The sequence below is a fragment of the Sminthopsis crassicaudata genome, chromosome 6 (genome assembly GCF_048593235.1).
Source record: "Sminthopsis crassicaudata isolate SCR6 chromosome 6, ASM4859323v1, whole genome shotgun sequence".
NCBI lineage: Eukaryota > Metazoa > Chordata > Mammalia > Dasyuromorphia > Dasyuridae > Sminthopsis > Sminthopsis crassicaudata.
The window spans coordinates 156873194-156894677 of NC_133622.1; the positions used below are offsets into that span (position 1 = coordinate 156873194).

Genomic DNA, 21484 nt, shown 5'->3' on the forward strand with positions numbered 1-21484 from the left:
TTGATTTTAATTCACACCAAATTAAAAAATAAACATGTGCCTTATAACATTCTATGACAAATGAAGGTGCACGTTTATCATCTTTGAATTGATAAGCAATTCATTCCCTGGCTTTTATATTTTCCAATAACATGGAAAGAATCCATTTGATTCTAGCAACTGTCTCTGCTAGTTGTTCCTAGGCAAATTTCTGTGAATTCAAGCATTAAAAATTTGGTTATATTTTAAAGAATATGTAAAATAAATAAATAATAATTCATTAAATTAAAAAAATGTACAGTGAAAAGGATGTCAGATTTGGAGCTGTAGCCCCTTAGTTCAATTCTGTTGGAGAAGAGGTTTACCCACATAATCTTTTTCAAGTTATCTCCTAGGTAAAGGTATTTTTACATGTAAAATGAAGTAGTTGCAATAGAAAAGGAAAGTGCCCTCCAGTTCTAAATAGTGCATTAGGCTTTAATGAGTTATTTGCTATGTTTAAAAGATTTTATTCTATGACTCAATATTTTATATTTTTGATATAGTTTTGTAAGATAGCCATGGAGATAAGTCATTCCTATTGCAGCAGATCTCTTGGACCCCAAGCTTTGAAAAGTTTGACTTTTTTGAAAAAGTTGACTTTTGAGTAATAATTTAGGGAGGCATTCTATAGGAGGAAAAGAAGTATATCTCAGAGTTATATTTCTGCAATTACTTTTCCATCATTTGTGCAAAGTTGTTGGGACTATTTTTCTATTTTGTGAATCATTTAATCTTTCAAGCTTACCTCAAATATTTTTTAACCTTATATCATCTTATGTAAATAGGGAGTATGTTTGGGCATATAAGTTTTATTTTCTACTGGTTACCTTTTTCTTCCCTTGTATCCCCTCAGCAACAATACTAGCTCTGAAGCTCTCAGTCTTCTTAGGGACAGCCCTAATGATAAGGATGGGAAACATTTTTTTAAGTACTAATATTAGTATAGAGTATTAAATAGATAGCTTATAGGAAATTATAATTAAAACTTAGAATAAATAGTATTTGACAGAAACCATATATGTTGTACACAAGTATGGGGGAGGCAGGAGGAGGTACTATTGATGAGAATATGGCCATTAGTATTTTTCCAGTTTAGAGAAAATGTTTTAAGAAAAGTGAAATCACATGTTCAGAAAAATTAAAACAGAAGTTTTCTTTATCTTTTGTTTAGGGAGTATAAAATATTGATGAAAAGAGGGAAATCATTCTTACAAATGATATGCTGTATTATCAAATTTAATTAGATTGTCTGCTGTTCCATATCTGACAATTTGTAGCAACTTCACTGATGAATCATATCCCTGAAATATTTCCTAGTTGAAAACTTTTTACTAATAGTTATATGTGTTTACTAATACTTTTTGAAAGAAACTTTTGGGATCAACTAGGTCATCAACCACATTTATTTTAAAGATGAAGAAAGTAAGACCTGTAGTAGTGAAGTGATGAAACCCTTATACACATACACACGCACATGCACACATACACAAAATGATGGAACCAAAATTCTTTTTTTTTTAATTTTATTTATAATTTTTTTCACAGTATATATGCATGAGTAATTTTTTTAATAACATTATCCCTTGTATTCATTTTTCCACATTATCCCCTCCCTCCCTCTACTCCCTCCTCTTGATGACAGGCAATCCCAAACATTTTACATGTGTTACAGTATAACCTAGATACAATATATGTGTTTGATAACTTTTTGGGCATAGTTCCAAATTGCTCTCCAGAATGGCTGGATTCTTTCACAACTCCACCAGCAATGTATTAGTGTCCCAGTTTTCCCACATCCCCTCCAACATTCATCATTATTTGTTCCTGTCATCTTAGCCAATCTGACAGGTGTGTAGTGTTATCTCAGAGTTGTCTTAATTTGCATTTCTCTGATCAGTAGTGATTTGGAACACTTTCATATGAGTGGATATAATTTCAGTTTCATCATCTGAGAATTGTCTGTTCATATCCTTTGACCATTTATCGATTGGAGAATGGTTTGATTTCTTATAAATTAGGGTCAGTTCTCTATATATTTTGGAAATGAGACCTTTATCAGAACCTTTAACTTTAAAAATATTTTCCCAATTTGTTACTTCCCTTCTAATCTTGTTTGCATTAGTATTGTTTGTACAGAAACTTTTTAGTTTGATGTAATCAAAATCTTCTATTTTGTGATCAATAATGATCTCTAGTTCTCCTCTGGTCATAAATTCCTTCCTCCTCCACAGGTCTGAGAGGTAGACTATTCTCTGTTCCTCTAATCTATTTATTATCTCATTCTTTATGCCTAAATCATGGACCCATTTTGATCTTATCTTGGTATATGGTGTTAAGTGTGGATCCATATCTAATTTCTGCCACACTAATTTCCAGTTTTCCCAACAGTTTTTTCCGAATAATGAATTTTTGTCCCTAATGTTGGTATCTTTGGGTTTGTCGAAGACTAGATTGCTATAGATGTACCCTTTTTTGTCCTTTGTATCTAATCTGTTCCACTGATGACTGGTCTATTTCTTAGCCAATATCAAATGGTTTTGGTGACTGCTGCTATATAATATAGCTTTAGATCAGGTCCACCTAGACTTTTTTTTCATTAGTTCCCTTGCAATTCTCGACCTTTTATTCTTCCATATGAATTTTGTTTTTATTTTTTCTAGGTCATTAAAATAGTTTCTTGGGAGTCTGATTGGTATAGCACTAAATAAATAGATTAATTTGGGGAGTATTGTCATCTTTATTATATTCGCTCGGCCTATCCAAGAGCACTGAATGTCTTTCCAATTATTTAAATCTGACTTTATTTTTGTGGCAATTGTTTTGTAATTTTGCTCATATAATTCCTGACTATTCTTTGGTAGATGGATTCCCAAATACTTTATACTCTCAACATTTGTTTGGAATGGAATTTCTCTTTGTATCTCTTGCATTTTGTTGGTGATATATAAAAATACTGAGGATTTATGTGGATTTATTTTGTATCCTGCCACTTTGCTAAAATTCTGAATTATTTCTAATAGCTTTTTAGCAGAGTCTTTGGGGTTCTCTAAGTATACCATCATGTCATCTGCAAAGAGTGATAGTTTGATTTCCTCATTTCCTACTCTTAATTCTTTGAATCTCTTTCTTGGCTCTTGTTGCCGAGGCTAGCATTTCTAGTACTATATTGAATAGTAATGGTGATAGAGGGCAACCCTGTTTCACTCCTGATCTTATTGGGAAAGATTCCAGTTTATTTCTGTTGCATATTATGCTTACTGAAGGTTTTAAATATATGCTTGTTATTATTTTAAGTAATAGTCCATTTATTCCTATACTCTCAAGCGTTTTTAGTAGGAATGGATGTTGGATTTTATCAAATGCTTTTTCTGCATCTATTGAGATGATCATATGGTTTTTATTAATTTGATTATTAATATGGTCAATTATACTAATAGTTTTCCTAATATTAAACCAGCCCTTCATTCCTGGTATAAATCCTACTTGATCATAGTGTATTATCCTGGGGATGATTTTCTGAAGTCTATTTGCTAATATCTTATTTAAGATTTTAGCATCAATATTCATTTAGGAAATTGGTCTTTAATTTTCTTTCTCAGTTTTCGATCTACCTGGTTTAGGTATCAGTACCATGTCTGTGTCATAAAAGGAGTTTGGTAGGACTCCTTCATCCCCTATTTTTTCAAATAGTTTATATAACATTGGGGCTAATTGTTCTTAAATGTTTGGTAGAATTCACATGTAAATCCATCTGGTCCTGGGGATTTTTTCCTGGGGAGTTGATTAATAGCTTGTGGAACCAAAATTCAAATAAAAAGTCTTTGGTTTACTAATTTAGTGATCTTGACATGCTATCCATGTAATTAGAGCTTGCAACAATTCAGATATTTTAAAAAATATTTTAAAATGTTGCTTTTATTTGTTTTACTATCTAGTTTATAAAGGCTAGCCCAGTGCTTTTTACCCAAATACAGTCATTAGCAATGGCCTAATAGAGCAAAGTTAGATGATCAAAGGACTTGAATTGAAACTAATGAAATTTTGAATACTTCTTAAAGGGGAATCTGTTTTGATCCAAAGTAGTTTCATTTGTGTGGAAACAATTCTTATAGGCATAAATGAGCATCTTACCTATAAATTATGATCTTAGAAAGCTATTTGGGAAACTGAGGGGTTAAGCTATTTGTTTATTGTCAATACCTATTATGTGTCTAGAGAGGACTCAAAAGTTTACTGTACCTTCTCTATGGATCCAACCCAGAAAAATATTAATTCACTGAAGTAGGGATTCTTAACTTGGTGTCCATGACCTTGGTATTTTAAAATATTTTTTTTCAATGTAATAAATTTCCTGTTTAATTTGATATATTTTATTTTGTACATTTATAACAATAACAAAAGTTAGGAACTCTCGTCCTAAATGCTTGAATGAGTTCATGTAAGTTAGCAGAAACTATTGCAAACCATGAATCACTATATGAATCCCAGATGTTATTATTTAGAAGGCAACCCAGAGAATTTTATTTCCTCTCTGGCTAATAGTTGCTGCGTTGATGATTTCAGTTCAGTTTTACTAACCAGTCAACACTAATTTCACTGGTGTAGGTAATTCCTCCAAAGACATTTCTGGCAACCTCTTTAAAAGTCAGTTGGTAATTTTTTAGTTTGCTTTAATGGTAAGAGGTATCATTCTATGGCTTACCTGGTAATGAGTTTATTTGGGTTTAGTTTGACTTGTGTACAAATAACATAAGTCTAACTAATCATTGAACCAGTACTCAGTGCCTGGTTTTCAGCCTGTCAAGAATTCCAGGTCACTGCCACTCCACAATTTAATTCAATATTTTTTTTTTTAAGCATTGTGTCATTATTGGCTATTTCACTGAGAATCTAAAGATTTTGTTGGTATAGAAATTGATTTATTTTTATTGCTAATTATTATGGGGTAGCTAAATGGTACAGTGGATACCATCCTGAGCCTGGAATTAATAAGCCATGAATTCAAATCAGGCCTCAGACACTTACTAGTTGTGTGAGTCACTAATACTTTTTGCCTCACTCTACTTAATTGTAAAATTGAGATAATAATAGCTATTCCTGGGGATATTGTGAGGATTGAAAAAGATGTTTGTAAGCATATAAAAATACCTGGCAAGACATCATCTTCACCACATGAAGACATTTAAGCCTGCCTACTTGATACTTCCATGGTCTTTTGCTATTGCTAACTTTTAAAAATATTGAAGTGAAAATATTTATTTTCGTTTTATTTTTTAGAGGAATTTCAAATTGTGCTGAGAGGAAGAGGTTTTGCAGTGGGCAGAAGTGAAAGTGCCTCCTGTACCTTTACTGTAAATGAAACATATACTATGAGTAAGTATTTTCATCATCCTAGAATTATTTCTGTATTAGATAATAAAGCAGAATGAAATATCACAAAAAAATTCCTATTTATTAGAAAAATGCTATTTTAATATATTTTCCACTTGTGAAGAAAAAGAAGAATTTCTTCATTGACTCCAGTGTAGTAATTCCTACAGTTGGTAGTTGAAGAGATCATCTTTAGCATAACTTCTAATTTTAAGACTCAGATATTTAAAGCTATTTTCAAAGGGTAGACACACACAAATTCTGTTTAATATGTTTGATTTTTTGTTTTGAGTCCAGAGCTTGATCCTATCCCCTGCCCTTTTTTTTAAGCAAATTACAACTTTAATCATTGATCCTAGTCCTCAAATTCTCAAACCCCTCTCTAGCTCCATTAGATATTGCTTCCAGCTCCTACACTCTATGACCTTGTTAAATTGAACTCTCTATTCCTCACACATGGTACTTCATTTTCAACCAATGAATAAATATTTGTAAAGGGTCTATATATTATGTGCCAAACAATGTACTAAGTGCTGAGATTTAAAAAAAGGCAAGAGGCTATTTCTATCTTAAGCTCTACCTCAAGTTGCTCACACTCTAAAGAGGAAGATAATATGCAAGCAATTATATACCAACCAAATTATATACAGGGTAAATAGGAAATAATAGAAGAAAGGCACTAGGGAATGAAGATTCATTGGGAAATATTAGTTGGGACAAATATATATCTATACACAAATGCATATATACATATACACATATAAAACAAAATATCAAATAACATAAACTTATATACATATGCACATATATATGTATAATATAAAATAATAAAATAAACCAATGAAGTCATCTCTAGGGTCTGTTCCTTTGCCCTGGCCGTGCCTTATACTTATAGAATGCACTCCTTTTTCTACTTTCTAGAATCTCACTTTTCCTTTATGAGAGAGTTAATACCACCTGCTTTTGTGAGTTTCCTTATTTCTAGTGTCCTCCTTCCTAAACTCTCCTTTATTTAACTACCACATATTTATTTGTATTCTTTATAGATATTGATATCTGTTTTTGCCTTCGCACTATAATATAAAGTCTTTGTGAGTGGGGAGTGCTTTATTCTTTGTTTGTGTATCTCCAGTGCTTATCACAGTGTTTGAACTATAGTAGGTGGTTAATCTACTGGTTTTTGATTAATTGATGTTAATCTATATCACATAAGTTAACATGTTATTCTTAGCCTTATTATCACTGGAAGTTATCTCTTATTTATATTTGATTGCATGAAAAATATGAAGTATTGTTTTCAGAGACAATTTCATATATTTCAGAGAAGGGAGACCTATAAATTCTGGAAGAATCTAGCCCTTAATTTACTTTTTTGCAGTTCTTGTAAAAAATACTCAGAGAAATTACGTTTATAGGTACAAAAACACAATATAGCTTTGACAATATTAGGTGATAGTATTTCAAAAGCCTCAGGGTTTATCCTCCTATCTGTTAACTTTTCTTTTTTAACCTATCTTTTTGTGTGTTTGTACATATATGTGCGTGTGTGTGTGCATATGTGTCTCAAAAGAGGTTTTAGTTAAATTAAGTTGCTTTTTAAAAATTTATGTGACTCTTGATTGACTTTTCCTGTGGGTCTGTGACCCTTTAAAACATTTTTCCATATCTGGATTTTGCTCTCTGGAAGTTTATACTCTGTGTCAACTGGGTTACTTTTGCTGTCTGGCACAGGTTTTTGAAAATATCCAGACATAATGTTTCTGTTTCTCTGTTGGTACTTATTGGTCATTGGTGAAGCTCCAAAATAGTAAAGTTGTTACTTATTTAATTCCTTAGCCTTACCATTTTGATTCTAAAGTATCAGTCTTAAAAGTTACATTGAATAGTCAATTAACTAGATGAATTAGACGTAAAATAAGTATGTCCTTTTCAAAGGATTTAGGAATGTTAAGAAAAGTCTTTGTGTGGCATTAAACAAGTCGTCTTCAAATGACTTTGTGAACAGATTCATCTCTTAAATTCTCAGCCAAACTTTGACTTCCCTAGTCTACTAAAATAAAAACAATCCCTTTCTCTTTGGAACTCTTAAAGTCCAAAGTCTCTTAGGTAAATAGTTTTATTTTTATTATTATGATTTATGCTTGTTTTAGCCATGATGTAAGAACTATATTGTGAAGCTTTGGAATCTCCCTTACTCATTCAACATTCCAAAAGCATTTATAATCTAAACTTCTATGTGCCTAATACTGTGGATGGGGATAGACCTTATGTAGGAGCTGAGATATAGAGAAAGGTAAAGATTTCATGAAGCAAAGGTAAGGACAAAATGCAAAATCATATAGATAAGGATGAATGTCATAGCCAGAGAACAATTAGTGGACTAGTTTATCTGGAGTATAGAGCATGTAAAAGAGAGTAATATGGAATAAATCTGGAAATATTGGTTGGAACCAGATTGTCAAGAGGCTTTTAATGTTTAACGCATTTTATAGTGAAACCAAAACGTGGTTTCTTTCCATATTATCCAGGCCGGATATGCAGTGAAAATGCTCACTTGTAGGTCACTTCCCAATTGTGTGATTGATATGGAAGTAACTTGCTCCATTTTTGAGACCTGGGTTATTCTGACCTTCCTTAGGCAGGCAGGCTGGTGATGCTCGCTCCTCTCCTAGGGGCTCACCGTATTGGAGAAGAACCCTTTACAAATAAAGGTACCTGACTGACTTAGCCCACTTTACCTTGGAAGTTCCGAACTCAAAAAATGCACCAGCTTTATCTTCTTCAGCCATAGAAACTATATATGTGAGCTACCACTAGGCTCTGGAAGTTTTAAGCAAGGCTTAATTATCAGATCTTTGCTTTGATATTTCATTGTGTAAACTGTGTGGGGGAATGATTAAAGGGAGGGAGACTTGAGTCAGTAATTATTGTAGCAGTAATGGCAAGAAGTGATAAAGGTTTGAACTAGGGTGATTTCTATGTGTAGAAATAGAGGCACAGACAGACAGACAGACAAACACACACATACCAGTATGTATAAAGAAAGGTGGAAGCATGGAAGGAAGGAAGGATGAAGGAAAGAATGGAAAAGAAAGGAAAGAAAGGGAAAGGAAGGAAGGAGAGAAAGAAGGAAATAAGCATTTATTAAGCACTTCATTATGTGCCTGGCAATGTTCTAAGCACTTTATAAATATTATTTCATTTAAGCTTCACAATATCTCTGAGTAGGTACGTTCTGACATTGTGCACATTTTACAGATGACACTATTGAAAAGACAGGATAATTGACCCATTGCTTGTTATGTTCTTTTGAATAGATATGATATTCATTTTAAATGTTTATCACTGAAAACAGAAGCTACCTAATAATAGATAGCAATATACTTTGTTATTGTTCAAAGTTTTCCTTTATCATCTAAATACTTAATGTAATGTAATTCAAAAGAACCTAGCTACTAAGTGTCTGGGGCAAAATTTGAGCCTGACTCCAGGTCTAACATTCTATTTACTGTTCTACCTAGTGACTTTTAAGAAGCCACTAAGAAGAAAAAATAGTACTTAGTAACTGATTGGATATAATAAATAGGAAAAGTCATATAACCCTTTGATCATGAATATGGGAGAATGGTGATATCCTAGGTAAATTGTAGTGAAGGTAGAAGACTTAGGGGAATAAATGTTAATTTTTCAACTTTCTGAGCTTCAAATATTGATAGCTTATCTAGATGAGATAATCCTATAGGCAATTGATTATATGAATCTGGAGGTAAAAAAAAAAATTGGTATTGGGATTATAAATTTATAAGCCATCAACATAGAGGAAGTAGTTAAAAGGTTCTGAGTGAGTAGGTGCCAGGTGAGAGTACAAGGAGGAAGGAATGAACTGAGGTCAATCTCTTGAAGAACTCTTAAATGGGTTTGGATGATATGGAGAAGTCTTGGAAGGAGACAAAGAAGTGGCCAAAGAAAAAGGTGAGAGACCAGAAGAAGCTCTCACTTATAAAGTCATTGATTATCTGGGATATCAGGGAGTGGTCAATCATATCAAGAACTTTAAGCACATAAGGACTAGGGAGGAATTTTATTTTGTGTTTAGGATATCATTGATGAACTTAGCATAGTTCTCCTAGAATGATAAAGATTCCAGATCCGTTGAAGAAGACTGCAAAGAAAATGTAAAGTGAGGAAGCAGAGAATACAGGTATATATAATTTTTTTTTAAAAAGTCTATCTTTGAAAGGAAAGAGAGATGAGATAGTAATTGGGTCAGGGCTAAGAGAAGGTCTTGTTTTTAGACAAATTCAAAGGATTCAATGGAGAGAGGATAATGAAAGGGCATTATTAATAGAAGATCATATTGGGATAAGTTGAAGACCCATGGGATCAAGTGTCTTGGTATAGAAGAATTAATCTTAGGATCTCATCTTTGATAAGAAAGAGGGAATCCTGAGAGAGTCATTGATGATGTTACTAAGTACTATTTTTTTCTGCTTCTTAAAAGTCACTAGGTGGGACAGTAAATAGAATGTGAAGGAAGAATCTGAGAGTGATTAATTATACTAGTTGTCACCAATTTTAGTGAAGTAGAAAAAAGAGTATAGATGTATAGGGAGAAGAAATATTAGGAGGAAAGAGCAAGTTATTGTTGGTAGAAATTTTTTAAAATTCTTAACTAAATTTTAAATTCAGTTTTTTTTCCCCTTAGATCATTTGCATTTTCTCCCTTGCCTTCACTATTTCCTGTCATTAAGTTATGTGTTTATAGAGAATATTAGGCTGTCTTTTCAAAATTGAAAAGAAAAAGCAAATAATTCATATAATTTCATATTATCAGACATCATATGTCAATTTTTTTAATAAAAATAGGATAATAAATGCTCTGTCAGGATTGCTTATTGGTCATATATGATTGATCTCTTTCTCTCCCCCAATTTTTGCTATTTTTTTTCTTTGCCAAAAGGAAGAAACTTGTCTATCCATATTTCTGTTGAAACACTTATGTTTTCCAACAAATTTAATGCAGTTTGCATGCCTTATATTTGAATTCATGAAAATTTACAGTATTATTATTATTTATTTTCTAGGTGTAAAACCAGTAAGTGTGGATTTTAACTTTATACTCTGTCCAGCACCTGTCCTGCATGAAGTTGGAGAGTAAGTTCTTTGTAAATAATAATAATGATAATGAATTAAAATTATATAAAAAAAATTATACACATACCCATATATACATATACATATATATGTATATATATATACACATATAACTACATACATAATACATAAAACATATAGACATATGTTTTGCAGTTATGTTTGTGAAAAATGATACTAAATGGTAAATATGGAATTTTAAAAAATATTTCCTTTCTTCTTCATGTAATAATTCCCTTGATGTATATTAGACAGACTGACCTGAATAAAATACTTTGATATATCATTATTCATTAAAAATGGAAATGTCTGTTTTTCTGTAACTTAGCTGGTTAATGGGGCATAAAGAATTGTTTTTAAATTTTGAGATAATATTTAGAGTTATTTTAAGCCTATATATACATTTAGGTTTAAAATTAAATTCCCAATATAGATACTTGTAATTCTTTCTCTGAAATGAGATTCTAATTCAGTATCTTCTATGATATCTTAGAGCTTAGGGCTAACGTCTGAGCCAAAATTATACTTACTCAGGCCATCTCTGAGCTGATAAAAGTCTCTGTGGTGAAATGATTTGTGCTGAAATGTCGTAGGACAAAAACTTCAGTTGTTTCAGATATGACATGGTCATATTTGCTCTCTAATGGGAACAGTGGCTTTTTGTTAGCTGTCTTTTCACATAGAGAATTTAGTACTTTTTGAGCTGTAAAATTCTGTATAATGAAACATTTTCATGATTTTATCTTGATATAAGAGAAATTTTAAGGGAAAACAGTGAGAATATATCACCTTTTAATGGTTTTCCCCCATTGCTGCTCAGTGAAATTTAATCCTATTAGTTGCAAGGAATAACTCATTTTTGAAATTTTGGTAGTGATAACAGAGAAATAAAGTATTTTGAAAAGTTAGAAAAAAGTTTATATGAATCTAGATAAACATTTTAAAAATATTTAATAGATTTATTTTGATATATTTGGATTCCTTTGTAATCTTTTGAATTTTATTCTTGTATTTAAAACTGTTTTGGGGAAGGACTCAGCTTTTCAAGTCTGCCAAATGAATCCATGAATGAGAACAATTCATAGCCTCTGTTCTAAATGAGCTAATGGAAATTAGCAAAAACCCTGGCAAACTTTGAACCACACATGTGGGAATTCCAACTATTATTATTTAGAAAAAGATATGGATAAGCATGTACACACATGCATATATACATACACACATATGACAAACATACACATACATATTGGATTATTCTTATTAACCCATTTTGTAATTAGGACAATCATTGTCCCTATTAGTGTTAAGAATGCCAGGTGACATTCTTGTGCCTTATTTTTATCATCCAAAAAGTATATTATTGCAGACCACTAGGAAAAGTTTGAACAGTAATATAAAGTACATTGCTATATATTATTAGGTACCTTCTGTTTTCAGTGATGAACAATTAAGATGAGTATCATTGTCTATCCAAAATAATTTAATTAACTTTTTTCAACTAGTAGTCTTTTATTAAACTACTCAATAAATATGAATTGAACATTTATAGTTGAATGAGTGAATAAATAAAATGCTTTAATAATAGCTGAATAGATGATTTTCAGTAGTAGAGCTGCCTAACCATCATTTGAATGAATGTTGAAATAGCAAATAAGAATGTTCACTGACACATCATTTGAAAAGGAAAGATGATTTAATCTCACTTTTATAAGGAAAATAAGAATGTACTTTTCAAGAACATTCTTGTTGTTTTTTGCCTTTCATTCTCATCAAGGACCATGATTTCAGGGAGGTGATGCTGTGACATGCCAGTGAGTTACATTTAAGTGACAGAAGGCTGTGCAAAGTCACCAGTCTCACTCTATCCTTCACCACCATCTGAGGCCAGTGGCAAAATATAGATAAGTGTGACTGAAGATGGCTTTGGATGCTGTGGGGAGATCTTGGTTTTTTTAAGCTGAGGTTTTTAACTGTTTTCAGTTTGACTGAGGTAATGGCTTCTCAGTAATTAAGCCTAGGTTTAAAAAAAAAAAAAAAAAAAGGATGAGACAGAGAATGGACTGTTTTACCTAGTCAGAAAAAAATTAAGTTTGGGAGGGGAAGATCCTCAGGGTTTCTGGCCAAAACAGAAACAATTGCTGTTTACTTTCACTCTGAGCCAATCAGATCCCAAAAGATGACCAAATAGGGATTGACCCAGGGACCTCTTGTTTCTCATTCAATGAAAGCTAGAGTGATTTGGGTTTAAGGCATGGTCCTAGCCAATAAACCCTCAGATATTTTAGGAGGTTTCACTGACCAAAATTTATATTCCTTTGGTCAGAGCATCTGCCAGCGCACTTATTATGTGAAAAGAGAAAAGAGAAGGGAAAGAAACAAAGAAAAGGAAGAAAAGAAAAGAATTTTTCATGAAACTAAAATATATATATATATATATATATATATATATATATATATATATATATATATGAAGGTGGTTGAAAAGTTCTTGAATCTTAGTGCCCTTGTACATTTTGCTTCTTTAAAAAAAAAATATTGGATATGATTTATTTAGGGATAGTTTTATATTACCAAATTTACAGATTACTCCAACTCCAGAGGAGATCTTTTATAATAAAGTCAACTGAAAATACATATAATAGTCCTCCTTTGCTGTACCCCTTCTTCTATCTTATAATTTAAAAAGAAATAAAGAGAAATCCCTTTCTTTCTCTTCTGCTCTCTTTTATGGGGGAATGTGTGTGTAAAATATATACATAGTTAATCAAAACAAATTTCTTTGGTAGCTACATTAAATGTAGTTGTGTTTGTGTATGTATGTTTGGTTTTGTGTGTATGTATATGAGGGGGGAAAGGGAGAGAGAAGGAAAAGGAAAGGGAGGAGGGAGGAAGAGAAAAAGGGAGAAGGAAGGGAGGGGGAGGGAAGAAGCTGAGAGATAGAGAGACAGAGAGAGACAGAGACATTGAGATTATAGATAAATTGTTCTGGTTCTCCATATTTTATTCACCATCAATTTATAAAAGTCCTCAAAATTTTTCATTTTCATAACATTAGTGCAATTATATAAATTATTTTTCTGGTTCTACTCATTTTATTCTCCACTATCTCCTGTAAATCTTTCTACATCTTTTTTGAAATCATCTATTTCTTCATTTCTCCTAGCATAATTATATTCCCCAATTCAGCCATTTCTTAGTGATAGGGCAATACCTTTGCTTCTTTTCTTCTTTCTTCCTTTCACTACCACCACAAAAGAGAAAGAGCAGCTATAAATATGTTTGTACTTTATAAATATGTTTTCCTTTTCTTTAGTCTCTTTTGTGTATAAATCTTCCAGTAGTATAGTTGGGCCAAAGGAAATGCAATGAGAGAATATTGGGTAAAAAAAAATGCACATTTTACATAAGAATATCAGCAAGCTATTTGGGGTCAATTAAACTGTCCAGCCTTGCCAACTCTACTCAGTGATACTGCATATTTTAGGGACATGTTCTATAGAAATTTCAGAGTATAAAAATAATTTATCCAATATTCTTTTAATAGCTTATTATTATTTTGTCCTCAGTGAATTTAGGTCTTTTAATCCTGTGTCAGTATTTAGTTTGAACTGCTTCTTTGGTTCCACTGTGTGAGGCAGTACATTCATTGGTACAGAATATAAGCCTTTTGAACTTCCCGCATATGCATGCATGTGTGTTTTTTATGTGTGTTGTGTAGCTCAGGGCTGGCTTGTCTAGTCACTGCTCAATTGGCTGTCCGCTCCAATCTCTTTCCTTTGCCTGACATTTGTTGTCCACAGTTCATGCTCTTGTTAGCCTGACCTCTCATCAGAGGATTTATACTCTCCATTCTCCCAATCCTTATCTTCTCCTCCTAAACTTCTTAAAGGTGTTATTTACAGTTATTACCATTGTCTTTAGTGAAATAATAAAATATACAACTTTCTGTTTGGTCTTCAAAACCCTTCATATCCTATCCTGGTTTCTCCACTAACAGTCATTACCATTATTTCTAGTGTACAAATAAAATATACAACTTTCTGTTTGCCCTTCAAAACCTTTCATATTCTAGCCTAGTTCTCCACTTTTCTTATACCTTATATTTTCTTCCCCTCTCTCACCCAATCAGTGTCACCAGCCTCCTTGCCATTTCAAGACCAAATTGTTTCATCTCTTTACTTTGGGCATTTCCTTTGGTTATTCCCATGCTTGGAATGCTCCCCCTCTTCATCTCTACCTCCTGGTTTCCCCGGCTTTCTTCAACTCCCTACTGACATCCTGACTAATACTGGAAGCCTTCCCCATCTCCTCCTAATTCTAATGACTTCCTTCTGTTCATTATTTCCAATTTTTCATCCACCATGTAGTTTGTGCATATTTGTTTGTTTGTCTACTCTGTTAGTTTTGAGCTCCTTGAGAGCTTTTGTTTAGTTTTTAGTCTAGTGTTTTTATATAGTCCCTAGTACATAATACCTTAATATGTGTTTCTTAACTGATTGACTATATTCTTTCTTCAGAGATGGGAAAAGTAAAAAAGAATATTCATTATGGAAATATGAATAATGTAGCATCTCTTAACCCTACCCTAACCTTGTAGTTCCCCTTTGAGCTACTCTTAATACCTGTCCATCGATGGCATGGCTAGGCCACACTTGCCCATCTTCAGGTACCAACCCTGATAACATAGAGACAGATCACCAGGAGGTAGGAGTGAAGCGAAAGAGAACTTTATTCTTAGATACCCCCCTGAGGCTCTGGGGAAAAGGGGAAGTTCTCTAGGAACCTGGCATAATGGGATTGGCCTTAGAAGATGGAGGGAGGCGTGCTAGGCTTTAAGAGAGCTAAGGAGGGAGACGTGGTACCTGGGGTCAGACACCTCCATGTAGGACTTGCCTGCGCCTTAGTACCTCTCATCCCTCAGCTCCTCCCACATGCCTTGAGCCACATTCCTTACTTCTAGAGGTTTTTTAACCCTTACAAATAACATATGAAAAATAAAACAATTCCCAAAACAGAAAAATGATTTGAAACATAAGACTCATAAAACATATGAATATCTTATCAGTATAAGTATACAGTATAATACAATATAATTTGAAAGCTAATATTCAAGTCTAGTTAAAGCATGATTTTGGAAACATTGTTAGTCATTTTACATTTCTTTTCCATTGAAAAGTCAAGTAGGAAAAATTTCCAGTGGCTATTTTTTTGAGGTTGCTTCCTCACTTGGCACAAGCCTCCTTTTGCTGTTGTAGTCATGGTGATTGAATTGCCTGATTCAGTCAAGCCCTCCCTTTCTGCCCATCATGGCCATTTGGGCAGGGAATGCCCCTAATTCTGACTTTCTACTTAGTGATGCTGTCCTTAAGATTTTAAGACTCCAGGACTTTCAAGTTCTTACAAGGCTCTATTCCAAAGGAAAGAAGTCAGGAAAGGAGCCAGTCCTTACACAGGCACAGGTTTGCTTAAGCAGGATATGTACTCACAGTTAAGCTCACAGTGCTTAATGGCCAGGAAGGGCATTCCCCCATCTGACCTTCCGGAAACCTCAGAGTCATCCTTAGTTTTTGAAGTTGGAAGGAAGAGGAACAGCCACTGGATGAGTTCCCTTGTTAGCATACTCAGAGAATACTAGGTCAGTAGCCAGTCATGTGGATTCAACTCAAGGATGAATCACACTCTTCAATAAATCCTCTCTTTATAAGGGTATTTATTGGTTTGGGGGGGAGGAAGGATTTGTGAGGAAATACACTAAATAATGGTTCAGCCTTTTATTTTTAATTCCCTTTACCTCAAATAGTCCTTTTTTAAAAATTTATTTTTAATTATTTTTTTTTGCCTCAAATAATCCTTAACCACTCTATTTCTGCTCACTTCATCAGGTTCTGCTTTTCAATAAGATTAGAGGTAGGCTTTGGAGGTTCAGGAAGAAATGGCTAGAACCAGGGTGAGATACAAAGAAAAGAAGAGTTGGCTTGGAGTAGACCTGGAGCAGTGTTACACAGGATGGGTTGTTGCCTGGAATAGTGGTGTTTTGGATGATGATAATTAGGGAAGGCAGTGCATGTCTAACATTTTATTATACATTAATTTTTTAGAAAGCTTTTATGCTGAACTTTTGTGTATTACATATTATCGTTTCAATAAATATTAATGTTATGGGGAAATAACTCCTACTGAGTTGGAGATCACTGTGGGGATCCTTCTGCAAATAAATCATATTACTTTGGGAAGCCTTTTGGCTTCTTATCTAAGTAATGTTTGAGGTGTTTACACCAAAATTTACAACCTATGGGATAGATTTCAGCCAACTCAATAGCTTCCTCAATAAGAGAAGTAACACTGAACCCTAAATTACAAAAATGAAGAAAATAAAATTAAAATTCTCATAACATTATTTTAAACCTTAGTGAAAACCAGTCAATATTTGGAATATACATGCATGTATGCATGCATACACACATATATAAACATATATATATTTAGTAGACAGTTATATATAGTTTAGTAGATAGTGGGAATAAGAAAAGGTAATTATGTATTGTTCTCAAAAATTCAGATTTTTAAAAAATAAATAGCTATAACGAGTTTTTTGTCACATTTAACTAGTTGTTAAAAACAAAAACAACAACCATCACCTATATTAAAACATTAAAACTGTCATAATTTGTCAGATTGATGGCCAAATTCTAAACTTCTTGCTAGAAGTGTTATATTCTAATGTGAATTTTCAAAATTTAAGTTAAAAATATGTGATTGTAATGAAATGAATTCAGGACAATAGGACCTGAACATTTGCTCATTTAGACCTTTGAATATACTCAACTATAGTATTTATACTTAATTGCCTATTCTTACAAAGGAGAAAAACAATATTCAGCCTAACTATATACATGTGTACATGTGTTCACATTTATGCATATAAATACATAGATACAGACATATATACATGCATATGCGCACACATAGACACATACACACCCTCTTTGTAGAGCAGCTAATAGAGTTCCAGGTCTGGAGTCAGAAGAGCCTCAGTTTAAATCTAGCCTCAGACTCTTAATACTGTTGTGACTCTCTGGGAAATCAATTAACTCTGTTTGCCTCAGTTTCTTCATCTGTAAAAGGAGCTATGGAAGAAAATAACAAACCATTCCAGTATCTTTGCCAATATAATCCCAAATGGGGTTACAATGGATTGGGTACATCTGAAATGACTGAACAACAACAAAATACTTTTGTTTGTATATGTACATACATGCACACATGTACATGCATATACACACCTATATACCATTGCTTTTTAAAACTGTTGTAGTTGACTAATTTTTCTGTAAAATGTTTTCAGAAGAGTAACATGAATTCAAATTTAAGTCTAAGATAGTTTAATATCCATCCTGTTTTATTCAAATATATTTTTGTATTTATTATTTTAGCAACAATTAAATAGTTCATTCAGTGAAGTTCATGGTGCCATGTTGTGAATGAAAGTCACAAAATAATTAAAATGCAACATTTTCTCTTAGAGTAACTTAGAGTAGAGGAGGAAACGAGATCAGACTTAATGAAAAGACATAAAAACATTCAAGACTTAAACATCTGACCAAATATATAGTTGACTATAATTACATAGTTGTGCATGTAATTATGGAGTTACTGAATGCTAGTGAGTTTCAAATTCTCTATTGTTCTCAGTCATAAACTTTCTCTTCATTAGTTTTGATTCTCTATAGTGCTATAGATTTATCTTGTATTTGAGCTTCTGCCCACTGATTACCTTTTCAAACTTGATGTAATGAGCTCTACTTTTCCACTCAGCATTCTGAGAATGATTGCTTACACAGAGGCAAATAAATACATTTTGATACTACATATGGTTGTTTTTGCTCTCAGCCTAGAATCAATAAGTGAATAGACAATACATAATAATAAAAAATATTAACAATCATCTCTCAAATAACTATGAGTCTGATCTAAGACTCTCCTAGATGCTAAAATCTTCATTCTTAATCTCAAATAGTATTTTGAGCCCTGATATTGTGGACCTGGGTATGCTGAGAAATGTAGACACACATAACAATTTTCATAGGAAATTTGATTCATAATTCTAATAGGATAAGTTATCTTGAAAACTCTGGGCTTGAAATTTTGGCTTAGCCCAAAGTATAGATTTGGTGAAAATTGAAACATAAAGGGGAAGTGGTACCCTTAAAGACCCTTTGAGTATTATCCATCTCTTTATGAGTTAGAAATAAGAGTCTCATTGTTTGGCTCTAGCAACTACCACTGCCATTTACTATATCTTTCTCTAAACTCTTACTATACTCACCTTCAGCATTGTTGTATAATTCTTCTTTAACCTCATGGATGAAAGGCTTTGACACTGCATGTAGAAGGTAGATCTAGAGCTGTAACTATACGAAATGATGTAGAAAATACCACCCTTACTTTCTAATAGCATGCAATTCTTAGATTATGTTATTCATAACCTAAAGCCTTACTCTTCATAAGGCCTTTGGATCATTTAGTAATCCTTTTCTATCATGAGGCCTTAATTGATTTTAACCCATTACTTCCTGCTCCAAGCTGATAATATACTCACCCCCTTATTTTATGTGTATATATTCTTTTGCCCAATAAAAATGAAAGCTCTTTGAGAGAAGTAACTGTTCCATTTTTGCCTAAGAATCTCCAGACACAGTGTCTGGCATACAATAGACATTTAGTAAATATTTGTTTGGTTTATCTAGTAATCACAAGCAATGTGATGAACATATAACTTGTTTTCTGAGCACCATAAAATTCTTATTACTTTGTATTCCTTATTTTTATTTTCATTATGTCACACTTAAGTAGCATATATACTTCAGTAAATACTTAACATATTTGCCTAAAAATAAAATCAATAATTGTGAAGTTCTTTGAGATGTTGCTGTTCTCAGTAAATATGATATACTGAATATACTCAGTAGATATGACATGCTGACCACTGTTAATTGAATAGAATTCTTCAGTATCACTTCATCCTGAATTTATACCTTGAAAATGGATGAAGTATTTGACAATAGCATCCAACTTTCTAGATTGGTAGTTAAAAGTTAAAATTAGTTTTTAACTTCATGACTACTGAGAGAATCATTTTAGGAATATTCAGTTGACCCATACATTTGAACTTTGGTAGATGTTCAAATAATTCGGTTGTCTATGGAACACTGAGTTCTTTTATTGCCTTGTAATATCTTGCAACAAAAACAGCTTTTAATTAAAATTAAATTAGAAGGGATATCATTTATTTCTACTTTTTTTTTTTTTTTTTTTTTGCACAAGTGCTATTTCTTCTATTCATCCAGGAAAAACTCAGTATTTACTTTTGAATTTACTTCATGCTGGCTTTGGGCAGCTAGGAGATAAAGCTGATAGAGTTCTAGGTCTAGACTTAGGAACATTCACCTTCATGAGTTCAAATCTGGCTTTAGATACATACTAGTTTTGTGATTATGGGCAAGTCATTAACCCTGTTTGTCTCAGTTTCCTAATCTGTAAAATTAAGGGGAGAAGAAAATGGCAACCCACTTTAGAATCTCTGGAATAAAACTCATGAAAAGTCAGACACAACTGAAATAATGACAACAACAACAAATATTATTCCTATGGCTAAATTGGTTAAGAACCTGAACATTAAATGTATCCCCCAAATGGAACCATCTTGGAATATAGATAAAATCAGATCATTGATTTTAAAGTTTGCAAGAACATTTATTAGATATTATTTAGAGCACTCTTCTCATTTTAAGCTTGAGTAAATAATAAGCTTGACTCCTTGCCATGAGACAAGGCCATAGACAAGCCATATTGAATCAACTAAATGTTTTAATATCCTTTGGATTGCCATGCTTACATACATACATAGCCATTAGAGTTTTTAATTGTGACTTTCTGGCTTTTATTGTGACAATTCAGTGGAAACCATGAATAACAGGAATTAAAGAAAAGTGTGAGTGAGCATAGAAAGTGTGTGTGAATATGAATACTAGATAAAGTTTGTAACATGTTCTATTCAAAGTTACTGGTTAAATCTTCCAAATCAGATCATCTTCAAGTACATAATTTGAAATAGTCTTTTGGGAGGAAGGCTGTCTCCATTTTTTACCAATGTAAGCAGGACTACAAATTGTTTGGCCATTGATTTTTCTTTGAGAACTGTATCTAAGGGATTCAGTTGTAACTTCATTGTTTAGCTTCAGAGGAAGATAGTCAGGATGGTGAAGAACCTTAACCTAACTCTTGATTGGTGAATTTGGGAATGGTTAGCTTAGAGCAGAAAAGATTAAAAGGGAATTCTGATAGCTCTCTTCAAGTATTTGAATGACTATTCCTTTGAGGAAGGATTGTCCTAGAGCTGTGGTCCTCAAACTTTTAAAATAGGAGGCCAGTTCACTGTCTTTCAGACTGTGGGAGGGCCAGACTATAGTAAAAACAAAAGCTCACACTCTGTTTACATCCCTCAGCCCATTTGCCATAACCTGGGGGGCTGTATCAACGTCCTCATGTGACCTGTGGGGTAATTTGAGACCCCCTGTCCTAGAGGGCAGAATCAGGAACAATAAGTGAAATTTGCAGAAAGACCAGTTTAAGCTTGAAATGATCATTAAAATAAAAACAAATCAAATCAAACAAAAAACATATTAATAGGTCAGACCTAAGCAAATGCACTGCTTTGTAGAATGTTGCATTACCCCTCCTTGGAGGTCTTCAAGTAGAGACTGGATGATCAATTGGATTGTTTTTGGATGTGAATTGGACTGAATGGCTACTTAGGTCCATTTTGAACCCTCAGTTTAAGATTCTTATTCTTACTGAACAGTTTGTTCATTGCATTAAAATATATATTTCTATATCTGTATCTATTAGCAAGCTTTTATGAAGCACCTACTATATTCCA

The 21484-nt window shown here is 32.9% G+C and overlaps 1 protein-coding gene across 2 annotated transcripts in view; it reads left to right on the top strand.

The window, feature by feature from the left end:
• Positions 1-21484, top strand: part of ANTXR2 (ANTXR cell adhesion molecule 2) — a 204187-nt gene that overhangs the window by 57570 nt on the left and 125133 nt on the right. For both annotated transcript variants that reach the window (XM_074274312.1, XM_074274313.1), the window contains exons 9-10: positions 5299-5394; positions 10476-10545. In XM_074274312.1, coding sequence (XP_074130413.1) covers positions 5299-5394; positions 10476-10545 — 166 coding nt within the window. The remainder of the gene's footprint in view (positions 1-5298; positions 5395-10475; positions 10546-21484) is intronic.